The 14,220-nt window shown below is 43.6% G+C and overlaps 1 protein-coding gene across 4 annotated transcripts in view; it reads right to left on the bottom strand.

The window, feature by feature from the left end:
• pih1d1 (PIH1 domain containing 1) overlaps nt 1–4,778 on the bottom strand; it is a 35,608-nt gene extending 30,830 nt beyond the window's left edge. Inside the window, exons 1-2 of one of the 4 annotated variants that reach the window (XM_060902374.1) lie at nt 4,683–4,778; nt 3,837–3,906 (exon numbers count right to left, since the gene is read on the bottom strand). In XM_060902374.1, the coding sequence (XP_060758357.1) occupies nt 3,837–3,896 (60 nt within the window). In that variant the 5' untranslated portion in view covers nt 3,897–3,906; nt 4,683–4,778. Of the gene's footprint in view, nt 1–3,836; nt 3,907–4,198; nt 4,292–4,682 lie in introns of those variants that run through there. The other 3 variants (XM_060902373.1, XM_060902371.1, XM_060902372.1) reach the window with 3 other exon arrangements.
• Between the last annotated feature and the right edge of the window lie 9,442 nt (nt 4,779–14,220).

Raw genomic sequence — 14,220 nt, 5'->3', positions numbered from 1 at the left:
TTCTGTGGGCGTCCAGGTCTTTTTGCATTGATGAGTTCACCAGTGCTTTCTTTCTTTCTCAGGATGTACCAAACTGTAGATTTTGCCACTCCTAATATTGTAGCAATTTCTCGGATGGGTTTTTTCTGTTTTCACAGCTTAAGGATGGCTTGTTTCACCTGCATGGAGAGCTCCTTTGACCGCATGTTTTCTTCACAGCAAAATCTTCCAAATGCAAGCACCACACCTCAAATCAACTCCAGGCCTTTCATCTCATCTCATTATCTGTAGCCGCTTTATCCTTCTACAGGGTCGCAGGCAAGCTGGATCCTATCCCAGCTGACTACGGGCGAAAGGCGGGGTACACCCTGGACAAGACACCAGGTCATCACAGGGCTGACACATAGACACACAACCATTCACACTCACATTCACACCTACGGTCAATTTAGAGTCACCAGTTAACCTAACCTGCATGTCTTTGGACTGTGGGGGAAACCGGAGCACCCGGAGGAAACCCACGCGGACACAGGGAGAACATGCAAACTCCACACAGAAAGGCCCTCGCCGGCCACGGGGCTTGAACCCGGACCTTCTTGCTGTGAGGTGACAGCGCTAACCACTACACCACCGTGCCGCCCACTCCAAGCCTTTTATCTGCTTAATTGAGAATGACATAATGAAGGAATTGCCCACACCTGCCCATGAAATAGCCTTTGAGTCAATTGTCCAATTACTTTTGGTCCATTTAAAAACAGGATGGCACATGTTAAGGAGCTGAAACTCCTAAACCCTTCATCCAATTTTAATGTGGATCCCCTCAAATGAAAGCTGAAAGTCTGGACTTTATGTCCATGTCCATTATATAACTATAACTTGAATATGTTTCAGTAAACAGGTAAAAAAACAAAATTTGTGTCAGTGTCCAAATATATATGGACCTAACTGTACTTGGCCACTGAATCACGTTCACCCTGTTCTTCTTCAGAAATCCAACAGTGGCCTTAGATATGTGTTTACTCATGTTGGAAAAGTGCATGACGACCAAGGGCACGGAGTGATGGTAGCATCTTCTCTTTCAGTATAGAGCAATACATCTGTGAATTCATGATGCCATCAGTGAAATGCAGCTCCCCGACACCAGCAGCACTCATGCAGCCCCACATGAGGACACTGCCACCACCATGTTTCGCTGTAGGCACTATGCAGTTTTCTTTGTATTCCTCATCTTTGCGACGCCATACAGTTTTGAAGCCATCAGTTCCAAAAACATTTATCTTGGTCTCATCACTCCAGAGTATAGAGTCCCAGTAGGCTTCATCTTTGTCAGCATGGGCCCTGGCAAACTCTAGGTGGGCTTTTTTGTGCCTGGGCTTTAGGAGAGGCTTCTTTCGTGGATGGCATCCATGCATGCCATTCCTCTGCAGTGTACGCCGTATTGTGTCACGGGAAATAGTCACCCCAGTTTGGCTTTCTACTTCTTTAGATAACTGCAGTGAACTTGCATGATGATTTTCTTCGACCTTTCTCATCAGAAAACGCTCCTGTCGAGGTGTTAACTTCCGTGGACGACCTGGATGTCTCTGTGAGATGGTTGCAGTTCCATCTTTCTTAAATTTTTGTACCACTTTTGCTACAGTATTCTGACTGATAGCTTTGCTGATCTTCTTGTAGTCTTCACCTTTGTGGTGTAAAGAACAGAGGTGGAAAAACCCGGGTGCAGAAAGTAAAAACCCTGCCACATTTTTGCTCCAGCCAATTCAATGAACCAGCTGATCCTAATTACCACATCCCCTAAGCCAGGTTGATGAGCTAATTGGTGAAATCACCTGTGTTGAGAGCACAGGCAGAAGGAAAACCTAAGCAGGACTTTTACTTTGTCAATCCAGTTTTTCCACCTCTGGTAAAGAAATTATTTTCTTTGGGGAATTCTGAAGAGACAAGTTGAGCATCGCTCTCCATCCAGCATCCAGTCACTAAAAGAGGTCGTTGTTGAAGAATGGAAAAAGATTGATGTTGCAAAATGTCGCCAACTTGTTCATTCCATGCCTAGAAGACTTGGTGCTGTCATTAAAAATCATGGAGGCCATACAAAGTACTAGATGTAGTAGTTTTTGTTGTGGGGTGTACTCATTTTTGCACCACCCTAATTTGAGTAAAACTGAAAAAATGTGTAATCTAAGTTTATATTATTAACCTTACTTTCACGTTATAAGTTAAACAGATGTTATATTAAACTTTGTCTTTTCAACATTTTGGAAATTGTGTTCATTAAGATATTGTTTAAAATGTTACTTTTCAAAGGGGGTGCACTCATTTACGCTGAGCACGGAGATCAGACCGGTTTGAGCCGACAGGAAGTCTACAATAACTCACTAATGAATGATTGTTCATCACTCTCTGCAACTGTGATGAGCAGAAAAGCATCTTGGAGCTTGAGGTGGACGAGTAACAACAGCACAAGACCACATCAGGTTCCTCTCATCAGCCAGGAAAAAAAACACACACACACACACACAGGACCAACAAGGTGTTTCCTCCTGAAGTTCTAACACTCACTGGAGGGGTTTGTTTTGCTTTTTTGCACCGCTGTGCGTGTAAACTCATAACAGTTTTGTGTGAAAATCCCAGGAGATTCTGAAATACTGAAACATGTCCAGGGTTCAGGATTCAGTCAGAGTGAGTTAATAACCCGAGAGAATGGCACAGTGTGCGTTTCACTGATTAAAGCTGTACTGCCTTTCAGATTTCCAAATTCATTTCAGAATTCCGAAAGCTATGGAATTCGAATCACAGACTTCCAATTTTATTAGTTTTTTAAAAAATAGAATAATTAATGAATTTAGAGCCACGTGGCCCTAAATTCTCCGCTATTTTTTCCTGCTTCACCATGACCCAATTCAATATGCTACATCAAGCATCACGTGGTGGGCTTTCCCCGTTCACGCAAGGCATTGTGGGATACAAATTTGAAACAGGAGAGAAAAATGGAGGACATGAGTGTGCGAATGAAACGTGAAAGAGCGACTACAGTAATGGAAAGAAAGCGAGAAGAAAAGACGTTATGTTATATACGAAGGAAAGGAAACGCAGGACCAAACAAATAAATATGGGCGCTCAGCGAGCACCTCGGTGTGATCAGCTGTTCGTTTAGCGACAGAATGATGGAACTGTCAGTGCACGCTCAAAGGGAAACCTGTAGATGGCAGTAATGCAACACTGTGGATGCCAGCTGCCGTAAAACCCAAAAGAAGAAGAAGAAGAAGGTAAACCTGCGCATGCGCACACGGACTTCCTCTGTCTGCTTGACTGCGCCAAGCGAGCGATTTCATGCACATTATTTGCTTTAATCCCCTCAAATTAAATAACTTCCCAGCCACAGAATGGCCTGATATTTTGTGAGATGTTACAGAAATAAACAGATATCACAATCACCACATTTCAGACGGAACTAAATTTCACCGAGTTTATTAAATTGAAAGGCCGTACAGCTTTAAAGTCATGAATTTCATTAGCAGTGTGTCGGTGAGCTGCAGCGAGTTATACACCCAGTCACTAGGGCAGGGGTGTCAAACCTGATCCATAAAGGGCCGTGTGGCTGCAGGTTTTCATTCCAGCCATGCAGCAGCACACCTGACTTGGCTCATTCAATCAACTGAACTGTCTTCACACAGTCAAATACTTGCAGCCACACCCACCCTTGATTAAAGGGTGGGTGTGTCAGTTGATTGAATAAGCCAAATCAGGGTGCTGCTGCATGGCTGGAATGAAAACCTGCAGCTACACGGCCCTTTATGGATCAGGTTTGACACCCCTGCACTAGGGTGTGAATGTGATTGATGAATGTTATGAAACACCTGCAGCAGGTTAAAGAGCTCCTCCTCTTCAGTTCGGAGCAGTGACGTGTCCGTTTCCATGGTGACACCGCTAAAAAAAAAAAAAACAGGCCAGTGTCAGGCTCGGCTAATTCAGCCACACCCACAAATAAACGTTATTTTACACACAACAGAACAACTGTCTTAATTACGGACCACACACACACACACACACACAGCGAACACGAATTAACTGAATTAAGCCGCTTGGCTCCTCTCAGTTAGCAGGCGAGCGAATGACAGCATAAAATCATCTTGTTAAAATGTCACGCTATTTTATATTTTGGTGAAAAGTGTCTGAGGATCAGACTAGTGAAAGAAAATTATAGTAAATCAACACAAACCAGTGATCTGTGTTCTCATTAAACTCACACACTCCACTGTGACAGGGATCAAACATATAGAACGACCACACGTGCACGAACACAGCATACACTTCCGGTATGTAACATCCGCTTTCAAAATAAAAGTTTCGGAGTATAACCCATTGATCTCCGTAAAGAGATCTCTACAGCGTTCTGTGTGTTTAATCCCTGTCACAGTGGAGTGTGTGAGTTTAATGAGAACACAGATCACTAGTTTGTGTTGATTTACTGTAATTTACTCTCACTGCTCTGTTCCTGAGACACTTAAAAAAAAATCTCGCTGCAGACACGAGTGAAGGCATCTGGGCGCCATCTTACCACACCCATCGCGTGTATTTGGTTTGTGTGTTAAAGCGTCGTATCCGATCAAATTTGCCCCAAGAAAAATATCTCCTGATTTTTATTTCCTTTCATTCCCTCCTCTTATTTTCTCAACTTTAACAACCCCCCCCCCATTACTTACAAGATTCAAGATTCCGTTACTGTCACTCATACTTGCCAACCCTCCCGATTTCAGCGGGAGGCTCCTGATTTTAGCCTCCACCTCCCGATCGTATTTGTTAAAAACTGGATAATCTCCCGGTTTGGGGAAATCCCTACCACCAAGTTAAAAATACTCCCGATTATGTCCAATCAGAATCGTATGAGAAACACTGCTGACGTCAACTGATTTTTAACCAATCAATGAACAGAACGACAGTCACTTCCGTAATGTAGGGTTCACCCGGGCTGTCCGACGTTTTTTACAAGCAGTCATTCATCATGGCCACTAAACCCAATACCAAATAGCAAAAATATGAATGCAAATCCCAGGTTGCATGGGAGAATGAATTTCCATGGATAAGCAAATGTTTGACCAGCCAGACCAACACATTTTGCAAGGTAAGTGATTCACTGACCACACGGGTCAAAGTTTAGAAGTCTGTATGTTTACATCTGGGTCTCGCAAATTTATTTCAGTTGGAAAATTTTTAACGCTGGGTCGGGTGGCCGTAACTATCGAATTTGTTTGAGTGTATTTGAATAGTGCGGTCATGTCTTAGTGCTATTTTGAATTTATGTTTGAAAGTTTTAAGTGAAAGTTTACAAGTGAATTATCTGGAAAGTGATTGATTTTGATCGAGTTTTGAGGTTTTAATTTAAAATTTTCTCTTATACAGTGTATCTTTCTCTTTCATATAGTTCTCCTTTCTATTTAGGACAGTTGTTGAAACAGGATTATTTTCTCGTGCTATTTTCAATTTTCACTTTATTCTCTCAGTTATGTCTTAACAGTGTTTACCGGTCACATAATTCACATCCCGGGCGGCACGGTGGTGTAGTGGTTAGCACAGTCGCCTCACAGCAAGAAGGTTCTGGGTTTGAACCCAGCGGCTGGCGAGGGCCTTTCTGTGTGGAGTTTGCATGTTCTCCCCGTGTCCGCGTGGGTTTCCTCCGGGTGCTCCGGTTTCCCCCACAGTCCAAAGACATGCAGTTAGGTTAACGTGGGGCGGCCTTGGGCTGAGGTGCCCTTGAGCGAGGTACCGAACCCCTGACTGCTCCCCGGGCGCTCTGGTGTGGCTGCCCACTGCTCTGGGTGTGTGTGTGTGTGTGTGTGTGTGTGCATGCATGCGTGTGTTCACTGTTTCAGATGGGTTAAATACAGAGGATGAATTTCACTGTGCTTGAAGTGTGCATGTGACAAATAAAGGTTTCTTCTTCTCATCGATCCTGACAGAGTTCAATAACTTATAGATTATTCCTCAGAGTTCACACTAACATCTCACAGCTCATTTTCTCAGAATCAGAACCAAGTTTATTGCCAAGTCCGTTCTCACATACAAGGAATTTGCTTTGGTGATTGAACAGTTAAGATAGAAGAATTTAGCAAAGACGAAAAGTAGCTATATACATAAAATTAAAAAAAAGAAAAATAAAAAAAAATAACACACATTGGCTTTTTTATACTGTTGAATTGTTAACTTGATCTTATTTTTGTTTGATATAGTTATCAATAGATATTGCCTGATGTTATTTAGGTTTTCTTGAAATTTATGTCAAAAATATTTAATGTTTTTGGAAATATTAATTTGTATGGAAACATTTTCTAATAAATGGAGTATTAGAATAATGTATTGTTTTGTTATAATTATGCAGTAAACTGTAATTAATTTAGGACTTATTTAAATGTATTATATTATTAGATGATTGATGAGAATTTGTAGCTAAAGCAACAGATTGGTATCAATCTGTTTCTAAAGAGTTAATGTGTAAAATCTCCATGTAACTCTCTGTTCCATTATTTACATGATTAGTTTCATTTCATTTTTCATTCTGTGCAGTAGAATGCATTTGTTTATGTTTTTATTGTTGATCTGGAACAGTATATGAGGGTTCACAGCCTCCGGGTAACAGGAAATGACATCACTGTTGTGGCCCCTGAGCCACATGCTGTCTCCATCGCTGTGGAAACCAGAACTCTTCTATCATCTGGGAATGGACACTTTGTTTTCTTCTCTGTTATGCCTGTGTTGTCTATGTGTATTTTATTTGGTCAAATAAATAATAAAAAATCTGCAGTAATCTTCCTGAATGTATCCATGATGATAAAATGTATCGAATCCTGTACATTATGATTAAAACACAAAAACACACACACACACAAACAAATCAACCAATCACACACTGACACAAATGCACACAAACGCACACGTGTGTATAAATAACATGTCCAGTTTTGTGTCGTTTCCGAGGCAGAGATCTAGCTGGGCCCATCCGGTGTGTGTGGGTAAGATGGCGGCCGGCTCGCTTCACTCTGAACTGGCCAATGAGCATCCAGAGTATAACACACACACACACACACAGGTTGTCTGTGTCTATGTGTCAGCCCTGTGATGACCTGGCGACTTGTCCAGGGTGAACCCCGCCTTTCGCCTGTAGTCAGCTGGGATAGGCTCCAGCTTGCCTGCGACCCTGTAGAAGGATAAAGCGGCTAGAGATAATGAGATGAGACACCCACACACAAAACTAAAAATACATGAAAATTTGATACAGTTCAGGAACGTGATGATTAAACAGAACTGTAAACTCCATACAGTTAACCTGAACCTCTGTTTCACAGTCAGTGTCCAGACTGTTTGTCTTCCAGATCGTTCCAGATTCCTGAATTCTTCAACAGTGAAGCCACAGATATAAATCTCTACACTTATAACCAGGGTGCGATTTGTCAAAAAACCAGAAGGGGGGGATGTTTTTTTTTTTTTAATCATGAAACGTCACAAAACTAAGGTAACAATAGGCTAACAGCTCAATAACATCCGATGATATCAAATGAATAACACTGTGGCAGTGGGGGCGTGGTCAAGCATCGGTCTGTGACAGGCGGGCGGAGTCAGGGAAGGTAAGTGGCAGAATCACTACACCTGTCGTTAATTCATGTGTTTGTGTGTCTCCCCAGTTACCGCGCCCTATTTAAGGAGAGAGAGCGAGAGCAGAGGGAGCTCTCTCCACAACTAGACGGCTGATGTGTGTGCGAGTGCAGATAGAAGCTGAAAAGCTGAATAAAAGCAAGTTGTGTGAAATCAGTTCTGTCCTGCCGTCCTTCTGTCACAGACCGATGCTTGACCACGCCCCCGCTGCCACAAACACTAAATGAAAACGAACCAGAGATAGTAAATTCATCTTCCTATCTCTCTGACTAAATACACGAACACTAACACACAACAAAGTTCGCATGGCTTGTTGCGTTGCTGTGATGTTTCTGTCCCTTCGGATTAAATGGACAGTGACTCGAAAATCACTGAAATACATGAATACTAAATGAACAGTTTGCTCTGATGGCGCAGTTCATGTGGCCTTTTCTGCTTTCCCGTTGGTGCGCTATCCGCCGCGTTTCGCCCTTCTTTAATCCACATTTCTGCGAATTTCTCAGCAGGGAAGGAACGCACGTCTGGCCCATTGACAGCGAGGAAAAGAAGGCTGTCAGTGTGGATACATTCATTCTGTTGCGCTCATCAGTAAGGATGTGATTCATGGCGCTAAATCCACATTCACACTGGATATTGTTATTATCTACAATGTATCTATTTGCTGGGGACGTTCGTGAACATCAAAGCTGCCACTTCGGGTCATTTTGAAAGTGAGTGCAATGTAGACCATAGAAAACTGTGTCGCAACATGCCTGTCACGTCAACTTTTTTTTTGGCTTGTTTGTTTTATTGACGGGGTTGTCCCTGAGGATTTTTTTTCAGCAGAGATAAAAACCAGAGGGGGGGGATGATCCCCACCATCCCCCCCCAGCAAATCGCACCCAGGTTATAACTTTCTTATATTTATTTGGGTCATTTAACCAGCCTGTATGTTTTCATTCATTCATCTTTAGTCAGTGCTTTATCCTGGGCAGGGTCCTTTTGGATCCGGAGTCCATCCCGGGAATTCTGGGTGCCAGTTTGAGTAATTTGGGTTGAGAAAACAGACAAGATAAGACAGAGCTTAATGCCGAGATAACTGTAAACACAGACTACAAGAGTTGCAAGTCTACAATACAGAGTCAGTAACTGCAGTCTGAGCTCCTGAGTCTAACAGACTGAGAGAATGATACACTGATTGTGTTAGCTGCATGTGAGCAAGTCCTATGGTTAGGTCCATAAATATTTGGACAGAGACAACATTTTTCTAATTTTGGTTCTGTACATTACCACAATGAATTTTGAACAAAACAATTCAGATGCAGTTGAAGTTCAGACTTTCAGCTTTAATTCAGTGGGTTGAACAAAATGATTGCATAAAAATGTGAGGAACTAAAGCATTTTTTAAACACAATCCCTTCATTTCAGGGGCTCAAAAGTAATTGGACAAATTAAATAATTGTAAATAAAATGTTCATTTCTAATACTTGGTTGAAAACCCTTTGTTGGCAATGACTGCCTGAAGTCTTGAACTCACGGACATCACCAGACGCTGTGTTTCCTCCTTTTTAATGCTCTGCCAGGCCTTTACTGCACCGGTTTTCAGTTGCTGTTTGTTTGTGGGCCTTTCTGTCTGAAGTTTAGTCTTTAACAAGTGAAATGCTGCTCAATTGGGTTGAGATCAGGTGACTGACTTGGCCATTCAAGAATATTCCACTTCTTTGCTTTAATAAACTCCTGGGTTGCTTTGGCTTTATGTTTTGGGTCATTGTCCATCTGTATTATGAAACACCGACCAATCAGTTTGGCTGGATTTGAGCACACAGTATGTCTCTGAATACCTCAGAATTCATCCGGCTGCTTCTGTCCTGTGTCACATCAATAAACACTAGTGACCCAGTGCCACTGGCAGCCATGCATGCCCAAGCCATCACACTGCCTCCGCCGTGTTTTACAGATGATGTGGTATGCTTTGGATCATGAGCTGTACCACGCCTTCACCATACTTTTTTCTTTCCATCATTCTGGTGGAGGTTGATCTTGGTTTCATCTGTCCAAAGAATGTTCTTCCAGAACTGTGCTGGCTTTTTAGATGTTTTTTAGCAAAATCCAATCTAGCCTTTTTATTCTTGAGGCTTATGAGTGGCTTGCACTGTGCAGTGAACCCTCTGTATTTACTTTCATACAGTCTTCTCTTTATGGTAGATTTGGATATTGATAGGCCTACCTCCTGGAGAGTGTTGTTCACTTGGTTGGCTGTTGTGAAGGGGTTTCTCTTCACCATGGAAATTATTCTGCGATCATCCACCACTGTTGTCTTCTGTGGGCGTCCAGGTCTTTTTGCATTGATGAGTTCACCAGTGCTTTCTTTCTTTCTCAGGATGTACCAAACTGTAGATTTTGCCACTCCTAATATTGTAGCAATTTCTCGGATGGGTTTTTTCTGTTTTCACAGCTTAAGGATGGCTTGTTTCACCTGCATGGAGAGCTCCTTTGACCACATGTTTTCTTCATAGCAAAATCTTCCAAATGCAAGCACCACACCTCAAATCAACTCCAGGCCTTTTATCTGCTTAATTGAGAATGACATAACGAAGGAATTACCCACACCTGCCCATGAAATAGCCTTTGAGTCAATTGTCCAATTACTTTTGGTCCCTTTAAAAACAGGGTGGCACATATTAAGGAGCTGAAACTCCTAAACCCTTCATCCAATTTTAATGTGGATACCCTCAAATAAAAGCTGAAAGTCTGGACTTTATGTCCATGTCCATTATATAACTATACCTTGAATATGTTTCAGTAAACAGGTAAAAAAAAAAATTGTGTCAGTGTCCAAATATATATGGACCTAACTGTATAATAGGTCTTAGTTCCCAAGACTCAGGGGATTTCAAGCAGATTTTCTTCAGAGCCATTGCAAAAATCAACATCTCTCACAGACCAATCCAGCCGCTGTCGTAAAAATCAGAGTGAGGCTACACCCCAAAACAGCACATGTCCCATGTACATACACAGGGTATAGTGAGTACAGGGAGACACTATTAATGAATACAAGCAGTAGCCAGACAGACGGCACGTGTGTGTACACAATAAACCTGCTGCAGCATCTTACCATTTTGGTTTGTCAACATGTGTGTTAATGATACCATAAACATAAAAGGATGGTGCACACCCTTTACATGGAGTCTACAGTGCAGTCCAGAAATACAGGATGTTATTATGTTGATGCACGAAGTTTCTGCGCCCTGTTAAAATCCAACAGGACTCGCCCAGCTCGCTTTTCACGCATTCGTGTCACGAGCGTAAAAACCTAAGCTAAGACCTACTATTAAATATAAATGTATACCATAATCTCTTCAGCTCAATCCCACATAATGATTTATTTTTTAATATTTGTTCATTTTTTCCATGCCAGGATGAGAATGAGGCAGAAGAGAGCACCGGGTTTCTCTGAAATCACATGAGGAACTATGTGTGTGTGTGTGTGTGTGTGTACGCTCATTAAAAAAACTGAAACTGAAAGGGAAGGATGTGTGACTCAGACTGTAAATAAATAAATCAATAAATAATGGACACGGCTCCTTTCCTATGACACCACAGTTCTTTTGCTGAAATTCAGCACCACAGGAATCAGTGGGAATTAATCAGGAAATCTGTACACACACACACACACACACGCGCACACATGCACACACGCACGCACACACACATGCGCACACATGCACACACGCACGCACACACACACATACACACGCACACATGCACACGTACACACTAGGGTGCATCAGTTGCCCTCACTTTCATAAAATCTGATGCATTTTTGTTTGGGTGTTCCTTTTCACCAATAAAGACATCCTGTAAAAATTTTTTGACCATATTCAAAAGTCTAATGGTGGCACCATGAGTTTTTTTTTTTTTTTGCCAAAAAACGCTTATTTTATGTTTGCGCGTAAGGTTTGAATCACAATGTTGGACTCCATTTATTGATTTCTTGTGACCCAGAGATCATGTTAAGAACCTTTGCAAGGGATTGAGAAGCATTAATGTGATTCATAATACATTTGTATTGTTTAAAAGTAGTTGAACAATGATTCAATGAACAGCTAAAACTCAAACTGTGCTTGATAATATATTTAGAATATGTACTAAAAATGCGTATCTAAGATATTTGGTATACTCTATAAGGTGCCGTAATGTTTCATGAAAAGTGATCGAAATTTTGTCATAAAAGTCATAAAATAGCAGCTTTTTCCATAACTTTGAGCTCCTGGTGCCACCATTAAACTTTTGAATTTTGTCAAAATATTTCACCCAGTGTGTTTTCTTACCAAAAGGAACATAAAAACAAAAATGCATCATGATCGGAGGAACTTTTCATTTTTAGGGGGCAACTGATGTACCCTAACACACACACACACACACACACACACACACCAGCTCTCTGAAGAAAAAGGTGTCTCGTTTACATTGAAGACTGAATTACGAACTCAGACTCTGTAGCTCCGATTTAATGAATATCTTTTTTTTTTTAGCAAAGAACTAGAGACCAGAGGTTTAAGCTGTGACATGTGGAACGTGGGGTGGATGCGTCGCATGGTGAGTGGTAGTGCCAGTCTGATGGAACATGGGTTGATTACCTTTTTGATGAGGAAGGGTCCTAGGTACCTGGGAGCCAGCTTGCGGAAGACGGTTCTGAGTGGCAGATGGCATGTGGAGAGCATGACTTGTTGCCCCACCCGGTAAGTGGGTGCCTTAGAGCGGCGTTTGTCAGCCTGCCTCTTGGATGCTAGGGTGGAGCGAATGAGTTTTCTCCGGGCCAATGCCCACATCCTCCTGCAGCAGCGTATGAAGGTCTGGGCTGAGGGTACGGTGACCTCCTCCTCTTGGTTGGGGAAGAGTGGTGGTTGGTAGCCTAGGGAGCACTGGAAGGGTGAGAGACCTGTGGCAGATGAAGGAAGAGTGTTATGAGCGTACTCGATCCAGGGTAGGTACTTACTCCAAGAACTGGCATCCCTGAACGCCATGCACCTGAGTGCAACCTCCAAAGCCTGGTTCACCCGTTCTGCCTGGCCATTGGTCTGTGGGTGGAAACCTGAAGTGAGACTACAGGTGGCCCCGATGAGTTTGCAGAAGGCCCTCCAGAACTGTGCAGTGAACTGAGGGCCCCGGTCAGAAACAATGTCGGTGGGTAGTCCATGTAGGCGGAAGACGTGGTGGATGAGTAATTCTGCGGTTTCTTTGGCTGAGGGGAGCATGGGCAGAGGGATGAAATGGACAGTCTTGGAGAAACGGTCAATGACAGTGAGGATGCATGTGTTGCCACCCGAGTTGGGGAGTCCTGTGACGAAGTCCAGGGCGATGTGAGACCAAGGTCGATGTGGAGTCGGGAGGGGTCTTAGCAAGCTGGCAGGGGGTCGATTGGTTGTCTTGTTCCAGGAGCATGTGTCGCAGGCTGCCACGAACTCCTGGACATCCTCCTTGATGGATGGCCACCAAAAGCGCTGCTGGATGAATGCCAGGGTTCGGGCGGCTCCCGGATGACAGGCCAGCTTGGAGCCATGACCCCACTGCAGCACCTGGGTTCGCACAGGACAGGGAACAAACAGATGGTTAGGAGGAATGTTGTTGGGGTTACCTTCACTGGGGTCCTGCTCCAGGGCCTTCTGCATGAGCGTTTCAACCTCTAGAATGGCGGCTCCTACCAGGCAGTGTGGAGGAAGGATGGTCTTGGGCGGCTTAGACTCCTCTTGGTGGGAAGAAAACATCCTGGACAGGGCATCGGGTTTGCCGTTCTTGGAGCCTGGGCGGTAGGAGAGCGTGAAGTTGAAGCGGGAGAAGAAAAGAGACCAATGGGTGTGACGGGAATTAAGGTGTTTGGCAGACTTGAGATACTCTAGATTCTTATGGTTGGTCCAGACTAGGAAGGGGAGCTCCGACCCCTCGAGCCAGTTCCTCCACTCCTCCAAGGCTAGTTTAACAGCCAGTAGTTCTTGGTCTCCGATGTCATAATTCTGTTCGGCTGGGGATAGCCGGTGGGAGAAGAAGGACCTTGTCATCACTGGCCCTCTGGGATAGTATAGCTCTGACCCCTGACTCAGAAGTGTCGACCTCGACAATAAACTGCTTGGTAGGATCGGGTATGGTGAGAATGGGTGCTGTGGTAAACCTGTGCTTGAGTGTGGAAAAGGCTTTCTCTGCTTCCTCCCCCCACTTGAATTGGGTCTTGGTCGAGGTCAGGGCTGAGAGGGGTCCGGCCACCATGCTGAAGTTGCGAATGAAGCGCCTGTAGAAGTTGGTGAATCCTAGGAAGCACTGGAGCTCTTGATGGGGTGGGCCAATCGGCAACTGCCTCGAGCTTGAGGGGGTCCATCTGGATCCTTGCCGGGGAGATGATGAATCCCAGAAATGAGACAGAGCTCTGCTGAAATTCACTCTTTTCCACCTTGATGAACAACTTGTTCTCTAGCAGGTGCTGGAAGACCTGTTGGATGTGACCCCGATGTTCCTCCAGGGAGCGGGAGAAGATCAGGATGTCATCCAGGTACACGAAAACAAAGATGTTTAGGAAGTCCCTTAAGACGTCGTTAAGGAGTGCCTGGAAGACTGCAGGCG

The sequence above is a fragment of the Neoarius graeffei genome, chromosome 20 (assembly GCF_027579695.1).
Source record: "Neoarius graeffei isolate fNeoGra1 chromosome 20, fNeoGra1.pri, whole genome shotgun sequence".
Classification (NCBI taxonomy): domain Eukaryota; kingdom Metazoa; phylum Chordata; class Actinopteri; order Siluriformes; family Ariidae; genus Neoarius; species Neoarius graeffei.
The sequence above is the reverse complement of the archived record's forward strand: the minus strand, read 5'-3'. Positions and strand labels throughout refer to the sequence as shown.